The sequence below is a fragment of the Camelina sativa genome, chromosome 20 (genome assembly GCF_000633955.1).
Source record: "Camelina sativa cultivar DH55 chromosome 20, Cs, whole genome shotgun sequence".
Classification (NCBI taxonomy): domain Eukaryota; kingdom Viridiplantae; phylum Streptophyta; class Magnoliopsida; order Brassicales; family Brassicaceae; genus Camelina; species Camelina sativa.
Genome location: NC_025704.1, coordinates 4,041,704 through 4,051,405, shown reverse-complemented (window position 1 = coordinate 4,051,405; position 9,702 = coordinate 4,041,704). Strand labels below are relative to the sequence as shown.

The following is a 9,702-nucleotide window of genomic DNA, read 5'->3' as shown; positions in this document are numbered from 1 at the left end:
GAAACAAAACGAGAAACTCACCAATTCATCTACCGCGAGATTCTCATCTTTGTGTTAATGGTGTAAAGTCATGGAAATGCTCTCTTATTAATTCTTTCCATCATTTATCATATTCTAAAATATTTTAATTATTTAATACGATTATCATTTACGACGAACAAATCTATCTATTCAATGACTGAAGAGAGCGGCTCAACACCGCTCAATCAAAATTCTACAAGACGTTTTGCGATCAGTTATAGTTTACATTCAAAATGTGAAAAAGTGGCACATTTTGAACATCAAATTCGAAACATGATTAACAACATTAGTTTTTCTTTTTACCTAATATTTAAGAGAATGGCGTTTCACATAATAAAATTTGCCTTTACGAGAATATATGATCTTTAATAAGAACAAGGACAATACAAAATCACATTAGAAAGCTAGTTAACCAAACGTCACATGCAATTTGTATGTTGCATATTTCTAGCTCGTCGTTTACCGTTTTTATTTTCAGATAATGTTTTAAGAATACTGAATAAAAAGCTTAACAAATTGGTGAACGTTAGAGGAATCCCGGGTGGAATCTTAGTGGCCGAGGTTGGTAGTCACCAAATCATTCATTCTTCATGCTTAACATATTAGGTAAAAGGTTCGAATTTCAACATCTATCAAAATGTTAAATCTGTTTGCAAAATTAACCAAAATGAATCGGTTCATAATTATCATTTCGTTTTCTTTTAACTAATGTAATTTTTTTAAAATGGTCAAAGAAAAGAAAAAGTGTGAATGGTGAAGAAGGGAGGTTTGGCAGGGGATGGGGCGGTAGACAAATAGGAGTAAATGATAGGAGACATAAGCCATCCCAATGTCCCCTTAAGTACTCAAAGTACATTGTACCTTTCTATATGCATCCTATATACTCGTTCTTTATTTCATAATCTATTAAGATAATAGTATATGTATAACACAATATAGTATGCATGCATCATTATTGAGCTAAGTAGGCTTTATATATATTGTGTTGTGGAATATTATTCTACGATGTGGCGGTGGCAAATTTCACGTTAATTTAGCTTACAGTTTTGAATAAGATTTGAGAGCATTTTGGATATTCGAGGCCGGTTTAAGAAAATCTAATGATACGTGAGGGCCGTAACAAAGTAAAGACATGATCAATGAATTAAGTTAAGGGGCACGATAACTAAGGTATAAACAGCAGGATCTCAACAAACCCAAAATTATATAATTAATGTCACAAGTCATAAAAACCATGAAGAGAAATTTCCCAAAGAAAAAACTATCTCAAGAACACTTTGACCTCACCGACAAGTTGTATGCACTGTTGGTTCAAACGTGTCAGTGGAGATTAATAAGTTTTGAATGAGAGTCCGTCTGATATGGTCAGGACGTCTCAACTCTTCTGACATTTTGGAAGCAAGAATTGGAAATGGCTTTGGTCGTCCATATGTTTTTGTATTGTGTACGCAAGGGAAACAAAGTAGAGACATGATCAATGAGAACTTTTACTCCTAATTCAAGTAGAGTTCATGATATTGAGTCCGAGATTTCTTATATTCGAATGACACTGACACGAAGTACATCAATGGGACAATTTGTGGTGGTGTTCTAATCGGCTTATCCTGAAGTCTTTCGACCCCCAAACCACTATCCCACTAGCTAGTGGTCTATCAATAATTAACTTTTAATAAATCATATATGGTTTATATTTTCCATTTAGAGCATAGTTTATCACCATTGGCATTGCGCTTACAGATTGGTTTTCATAAATGGAACGAGAAATAACCCTAAGGCAGGTAGGGACATGAAAGTTGGGCTGTAACAAGACTAAACATATGATGTTGACAGTTGACAGTTTCGTCATCACGATAGTAGGGGCCAACTTATATTTAGGCAAAATATAGACATGTCAATTGGACTAGTCCGATCTCTGTCCAAATAAGACTAAAAGATAAGCATGTGTTTTCTTGTCTTTTTTTTTGTTGGTTGCAATCAATGTAAATTTATAACATTATCAATCAATATACTACTCATAGGCTGATAAGGCTACAAATCTAAGTTATTTCAACTGCAGAAATTATTTTTAAAAAAAAAGAAGAACAAAAACACCCTTAAAATATAAGACTCATATCGAGTTTCAAACAAGAAAAAGAAAACACAATGAATCAAGATAGTGCAACATATGTATGTAAAATTACAACCACCAACAAAATTTGTATACGGAGGATGTTGATATTGTTTTTACGAATCACAAAAGACGTAAACTAATTCAACCAAATGCTAATAAACTTACACTAAACATAGTTAAATTAAACGCTCGATACTTAGATTTTTTTGTTTTTGTTTTTGTTTTGGCAAGTAACTTTGTTTGTTTTAGGCTTTCAGGACCGTTTCGAACTTAGTCGAATTAAGCCCTCCCGAGTTTTTAAGATTTTATTATAATTAACAACGTGTTAATTTTTATGCGTGAAGAGATCCTAAGTTGGGCTATTTTGAAGCTCTTTTAAGCTACAAAGACAGGCCTATCTCTTTACCTTTTGTTGTCTACAGGCCCATGCGTGTCTCAGAGACAGACTATTGAATCTTCTTCACAAATTCAAAATTTGTCAGGGTCGAGAAGGAAACATCACGTCTGACAAAATTATAAGCCTAATAATTAGACATCCCACTTGTATCATACAGTAAAAATCATCAAATGCTTTTGCTGATTCAAAAAAGGAAATCACTCAAAACACTAAACAATGAACACAATTTTACTGAAATCCAATTAACTCCACACAATGTTTAAATCAAATCACTGTTTTGCTTCAAAACCTGCCATTTGCCATATATGTGTATTGGAATGGCCAGTAATATTTTTAAGTCGGATCAGTGTTCATGTTTTGCTTTTAAGTTAAAGCATACTAACTAGCTTAACTCTCCCCTAATCTTTTTTTGTTTTTATATAATAGAGAGCTATATATATGCTTCCAAAAAACACAAAACAAGAAAGAAAAAGAGAAATGGATTGAAACATATATTAAAGGGTCATTACATTACATTTCCATATTCGAATCACACAAGTCAATAATGAAACTGCTCCTTTGCTTAAAAAAAGAAACCTTCAAGCCTTGACGCAGCAGTTGAAGCAGCTGAAGATGCTTCTCCTCGTCTGTTCCAAACAACCACACCAAATTAATTATGTTAGTCACAATCAAGACCGGCTCAATACTATAATCAATATACAAGATATAGATTGCAAGAAAAATTGGACTCTAAAGTATAGATAAAATCATGTTACAAACCATGTGCTAATAATAATGACTCATCCTCTAAGACGTCTTAATGATAATAATGCAAACCAAAACATGATACAAACGCAAATGCAAATATTTGTGTGTTGAAGTTGAAACAGTCTTATGCAAGAAGCAAAAACAAAAAAAGAAAGGAAGTGGAAACTTACAGAAGGAGAATGTGGTTGGTGATGGTGGATGGGAGAAAAGTCAGGTCGGTTTTGGCTTTGGATAGTGGTGAGTTTAGCAGTAGTTGAAGTAGCAGCTGAGTCGGGTGGATTAATGAGCTCATCCTCGTTGCCTAAACTGGCACGAGAAGGGTCTCTTTTGTTTTGTTTCCTCATCTCTCTAATCTTAGTGAAATCCATAGAGTAGTCAGGCATTGTTCCTCCTCCTTTTTGGTCCCAATCACCAAACTGTGGCACTGATAGCCACGGCGTGTTCTTCTGCAATAACAAACATATTAACTAACCAAAAAGGTTTCATATTTGATACACAGACATAACGAAAACAGAGAGATATTTACAAAGCGATGCATCATGAGGAAGAAAGATGTAATTTATCAAAGAAACAAAAGCCAAAGTTCTTGACTTTATAGTAGGGTTGTAAATTGGTCTGTCCATAACCAAATGGGCATGTCCATTTGGACACATACAATGTATGGTTATTTATGTGTCAAGACCCAAATACACCCACACCCAAATATGTCCAAACCAAATAGGACCATGACCAATTGGTCTGTCCATTGGTTGCAGATTGAAGCAAAATTCATAATCTCATAAACTCATAATTATAAAGCTAAAGGTTTATAAACTCATAATTATAAAGCTAAAGATTTATAAATTCATAATACACTCATAATATACTTATAATACTCATAAATACACGAAGAAAGAGAGAAGCGGCGAAATAAAAAAAAAAAAAATCCCCCAAATAGTAAAAACCCTAATTTTTTAGGATTATTGGACAGCCCACGTCCAAACTAGTTTAGATCATATATAAATGAGCTAAATTGGTTTTAGGCCCATTTGACCGTTTTAAATTTGGTAATAACCAAAACCAGTCCAAATTAATTTGGACCGGACAGCCCATGGTTTTAGATACCAATTGACATCTCTACTTTATAGGACAAAAATAACAAGCTTTGATTTAATCAACGATCAATAATAAAATCTGGGGGTAAAGTATGATCTTTTTATTTATCAATCCAATAAAGTTTCGAAATTTCCAACTAGTAGTACAATATATACCTCGTGATGACAAAGTCTCAGCTATCCTATCGAGATGTGCAAACAAAATAATAAAGGACGAAACTTTAAGAATATACTCAATTTTTTGGTTTTCCGGTTACCAAGATGCTGATTAAAAAACTAAATCGTTCACTATAAACAGTATCAGTAGTGCTGGAGCTTGCTAAGCTCTTTAAAAACAAAACCCCATGTTCGATTCCCGACAAATATCCAAACTAACAGATCTTGATTTATTAGTTCAAGAAAAGAAACAAAGTTTTAAAAACTACAGCAGCAGAACAAGAAGAAGAAGAAGAAGATGGTATATACGTACCTCTTTGCGATCGTCTTCCATTTCTTTCTTTAGACAGAGAAAAACAGAGAGATTATTAGTCCTTTTCTTTCTTTTAAGCTGCTGTTATGGTTCTTCTTAGCCAAAGAGAGAAGATGGAGAGACAACAAAATAAAATTATTTAAAAGCTGCAAAGAAAAAAAGGAAAAAAGAGAAAAATTTGTGAAATTATTATTACAGCAAAAAAACAGCTCGATTTATACCCCAATCAAAATCATTTTTTAATTTATAATTATTTGTTGGCAAAAATGATAATATAATTATATATACGGAAAGTCCTAGGTAGTGTGTTGTATAAATCACGAGAATACCATTTACGACTTTTTTTTTTTATCCTCTCCCTTATGTGTGTGATGTCGAGGGCATAAATGTACTTTAACATCAACGACGACGTTTTTGTTTTGTTTCTTAACGGACCGCATTGGGCTCACTAATAAAGCCCGTCAAATAAAGCATGTTTGGAAAATCTCGATACAGTGAAACGCTGTCGTTTTATTTCAGTTAACGTCACTCCACTGAGAGAGCTCTGTTTGTGTGTTGGTCGCGCGAAAAATTCGATTTTTTTTTTCTTCTTCTGGGGTTTGATTTGATTTGGCTGCTCCTCTCATGTCGTTTCTAAACGTAAGTCTTCTCCATTTAACTAAACCATGTTTGGTCGATGTCATAGTTACTGAGATTGATCATGACTTAATTGTGTTCCTCTTTTCTTTTTTTTGTTGGTCAGAGCTGCGTTGTTGGACATAGAGGAGCTGGTAAACTCTTACATTCCCGGTTATATAAGAATGGTTTAAACAAAGAAGTCTACTTTTGCAACAATCTCATCAATGCTTATCTTGGAACGGGTGATTCCGTCTCTGCACGCAAGGTGTTTGACGAAATGCCTCAAAGGAACTGCGTTTCTTGGGCGTGTGTTGTTTCAGGGTATAGCCGTAATGGGGAACATAAGGAAGCTTTATTTTTCTTGAGAGATATGGTTAAAGAAGGGGTTTTTTCAAATCAGTACGCTTTTGTTAGTGGGCTTCGGGCTTGTCAGGAGTTAGATTCTGTTGGGATTCTTTTCGGGAGACAAGTTCATGGTCTGTTGTTTAAGCTTTCCTATGCAGTTGATGCAGTAGTTTCTAATGTGCTCATATCTATGTACTGGAAATGTGGAAGGTCTCTTGGCTATGCTCTCCGTGCTTTTGATGACATAGATGTTAAAAACTCTATGTCATGGAATTCGATTATTTCGGTTTATTCACAGACTGGGGATCAGAGATCTGCGTTTCAGATGTTCTCTAGCATGCAGTGCGATGGTTCTAGACCAACTGAATACACTTTTGGTAGTCTTGTAACTACTGCTTGTTCTTTGACTGAACCAGATGTTTGTTTGCTCAAGCAGATCATGTGCACAATCCAGAAATCTGGTTTACTCTCAGATCTTTTTGTTGGCAGCGGATTGGTGAGTGCGTTTGCAAAGTCTGGCTCGTTAAGTTATGCTAGGAAGGTTTTTAATCAGATGGAAACAAGAAATGCAGTCACCTTAAACGGCTTAATGGTTGGTCTGGTAAGACAGAAATGGGGAGAAGAAGCAACGAAGCTCTTTATGGATATGTATTGCGTGATTGATGTTAGTCCTGAGTCATACGTGATTCTTCTGAGCTCATTTCCTGAGTATTCTCTAGCTGAGGAAGTAGGTCTGAGAAAAGGCAAAGAGGTTCACGGACATGTAATAACAACTGGCTTAGTTGATTTTATGGTTGGTATTGGGAATGGCCTTGTTAATATGTATGCTAAGTGCGGCTCAATAGCTGATGCTAGACGTGTTTTCTTTTTCATGATGGAGAAAGATTCTGTCTCCTGGAACTCCATGATCACTGGTCTTGACCAAAACGGCTGTTTTCTAGAAGCAGTGGAACACTACCAAAGTATGAGACGACATGCAATCTTGCCTGGAATTTTCACACTGATTAGTTCACTAAGCTCATGCGCAAGCTTGAGGTGGGAAAACCTAGGACAGCAGATTCATGGAGAAGGCTTCAAATTAGGGATTGATTCGAATGTTTCAGTTTCAAATGCTCTTATGACACTGTATGCAGAGACTGGCTATCAAAATCAATGCTGTAAGATATTTTCGTCCATGCCAGAGCCTGATCAGGTGTCTTGGAATTCTATGATAGGAGCTTTAGCTAGTTCAGAAGGGTCAGTACTTGAAGCTGTGGCATGTTTTTTGAATGCGCTTCGAGCGGGACAGAAACTTAACAGGATAACCTTTTCAAGCGTTCTCTCAGCTGTGTCATCCCTTTCATTTGGTGAATTGGGGAAGCAGATACATGGGCTAGCGTTAAAGTACAATGTTGCAGATGAAGCAACAACTGAAAATGCGCTCATAGCGTGTTATGGGAAGTGTGGGGAGATGGATGGGTGTGAGAAGATATTTTCTAGAATGTCAGAGAGAAGAGATGATGTAACTTGGAACTCAATGATCTCGGGGTATATACATAATGATCTCCTTCCTAAGGCTTTGGATCTGGTCTGGTTTATGTTGCAGATGGGTCAGAGGTTGGATAGTTTCATGTATGCGACCGTTCTTAGCGCGTTTGCTTCGGTTGCAACGCTAGAGCGTGGCATGGAAGTGCATGCTTGTTCGGTGAGAGCTTGTCTAGAATCTGATGTGGTAGTTGGGAGTGCACTTGTTGACATGTACTCCAAATGTGGAAGACTAGATTATGCTTTGAGGTTTTTTAACACAATGCCTGTAAGAAATTCATATTCTTGGAACTCTATGATTTCGGGCTATGCACGACATGGGCAAGGAGACGAAGCTTTGAAGCTTTTTGCAAATATGAAGCTCGATGGCCAAACACCACCTGACCATGTTACATTTGTGGGAGTCTTGTCAGCTTGTAGTCACGCCGGTTTGGTTAAAGAAGGGTTTGAACACTTCAAATCAATGAGTGATTCTTATGGTTTAGCTCCTAGGATTGAACATTTCTCATGTATGGCTGACTTGCTAGGCCGTGCAGGTGAACTTGATAAGTTGGAAGGTTTTATTAATAGAATGCCAATGAAGCCTAACGTTCTCATATGGAGGACTGTACTTGGGGCTTGTTGCAGAGCAAATGGTCGAAATGCAGAACTAGGGAAGAAAGCAGCAGAAATGCTTTTTCAACTGGAGCCAGAAAATGCTGTAAACTATGTACTACTTGGTAACATGTATGCTGCTGGAGGAAGATGGGAAGATTTAGTAACGGCGAGAAAGAAGATGAAGGATGCTGATGTGAAAAAGGAAGCTGGTTATAGTTGGGTTACCATGAAGGATGGAGTCCATATGTTTGTTGCTGGGGATAAGTCACACCCAGACGCTGATATGATTTACAAGAAGCTCAAGGAGCTCAACAGAAAGATGAGAGACGCGGGTTATGTGCCACAGACAGGATTTGCCTTGTATGATCTAGAGCAAGAGAACAAGGAAGAGATCCTGAGCTACCATAGCGAGAAGCTTGCTGTAGCTTTTGTTCTCGCAGCTCAGCGGAGCTCTACGCTGCCAATCAGAATAATGAAGAACCTCAGAGTTTGCGGTGATTGCCACTCTGCCTTCAAGTATATATCAAAGATCGAAGGGAGACAGATAATTCTAAGGGATTCGAACAGGTTTCATCATTTTCAAGACGGTGAATGTTCATGCAGTGATTTCTGGTGATACCATGAGTCTCCAAGGTATGAAGATCATTAAACTCAAATAGAAATTCATTTTAAATGATTTATTCATGGTTGTTCTGTTTTTTGAGATGATTTTACTTGGATTCAGCATTTATAGGCTTAAACCATTGTTCTTTCCTTTGCTGGGATGCGAAGTTCAAATACATCAAATCAGTGAGTTACATACAACAACATGTGCATTTTATTATATATTAAACTTAAAATTTGTTTGTCAACTTAAAACTCTTTTCCAATTTCGAAAAGATGTGTGAAATAGCTCACGGCTCACACTTTTGACTGGAATTTTCCAATAACAGTGACCTCAAAAATCTTGCTCAACAATAGCAGAATCTTGGATATAGTTATTGCTTAATCTTATTAAACTGAATGGCTCTTCCCTTCTGAATAGCTGAGTTGTGTGTTTGAGGAGCTGCAAGTGCCGCTGAAAGATGTAATTTTCTGTTCTTGAGGTTACACCAACGAGGTATTATTTCTCATGTCTTTACATAAAAAGATCTTTAGCTCTCTGAAAGATCACACTTTAACTTACTCTGAATATAGATGCAGGTTTTTGGTTAATCTTGTTAATGAGGCTCTAAGAGTCTCTATGCATTAGGCGATGAAAATTATAACATACTATTCCTTGTGGATTCTATTGCTCAGTGCTCCAAAGTCTGAATGGTGAGTCACATATTTTATGTTTTTGCAGTTGCCTCATGTAGGTTCTCGATGTCGAGTTAACTTTGCAAATGCTGCCTTTATCCTCAGGGTGTTCGCGGTGTTTATCTTACAGATTCAAGTTATGCCGCTTCGCCTAGGCTGCTTCTGTCTTAGTTGGAGGCTTCCACCGTACAAGGAAACCGATGACAGTGGTTAAAGGTGTGCGGTAAAATTCACTAAGCTTCTTCTTTTTTCTTATTCACTAAAATTCTCACCGTACCCTTTCTGTTCTTTATATAGGTATCGAGGCTTTGGCTCGACAGAAAGATCCTTCCTACAATCTATTGTATTTTATTTTTTTTGGGCAAATCCTAAATTCTATTGTTTTAAAGTGTTTTGTAATGATAAATTTTGGATAAACAAATAAAAGATAACATGATTTATTAGATTGCATCAAATTCTTTATTATCAATACATAAAAAATAAGCATTACATGTAACGAACC

The 9,702-nt window shown here is 36.4% G+C and overlaps 2 protein-coding genes across 4 annotated transcripts; one reads left to right on the top strand and one right to left on the bottom strand.

The window, feature by feature from the left end:
* LOC104769187 lies at positions 2,989-5,165 on the bottom strand. The gene is made up of 3 exons (XM_010493339.2): positions 4,839-5,165; positions 3,446-3,721; positions 2,989-3,154 (listed from the first exon to the last, which is right to left on the bottom strand). Exons 1-3 carry the CDS (start codon positions 4,857-4,859, stop codon positions 3,107-3,109), a joined length of 345 nt encoding a protein of 114 aa, XP_010491641.1. The 5' UTR covers positions 4,860-5,165; the 3' UTR covers positions 2,989-3,106.
* LOC104769186 (putative pentatricopeptide repeat-containing protein At5g09950) lies at positions 5,357-9,645 on the top strand. Of its 3 annotated transcripts, XR_002036881.1 has the most exons (7): positions 5,357-5,477; positions 5,581-8,555; positions 8,647-8,711; positions 8,947-9,021; positions 9,099-9,218; positions 9,306-9,416; positions 9,498-9,645. XR_002036881.1 is itself a non-coding variant. In XM_019241716.1 (3 exons), the coding sequence occupies exons 1-2, from the start codon at positions 5,463-5,465 to the stop codon at positions 8,536-8,538; spliced, it is 2,973 nt and encodes a 990-aa protein (XP_019097261.1). In that variant the 5' UTR covers positions 5,357-5,462; the 3' UTR covers positions 8,539-8,555; positions 8,627-8,651. The 3 variants fall into 3 exon arrangements, 1 of the variants encoding a protein (XP_019097261.1); XR_002036882.1 differs by lacking the exon at positions 9,099-9,218 and having other exon boundaries at positions 9,247-9,416; XM_019241716.1 differs by lacking the exons at positions 8,947-9,021; positions 9,099-9,218; positions 9,306-9,416; positions 9,498-9,645 and having other exon boundaries at positions 8,627-8,651.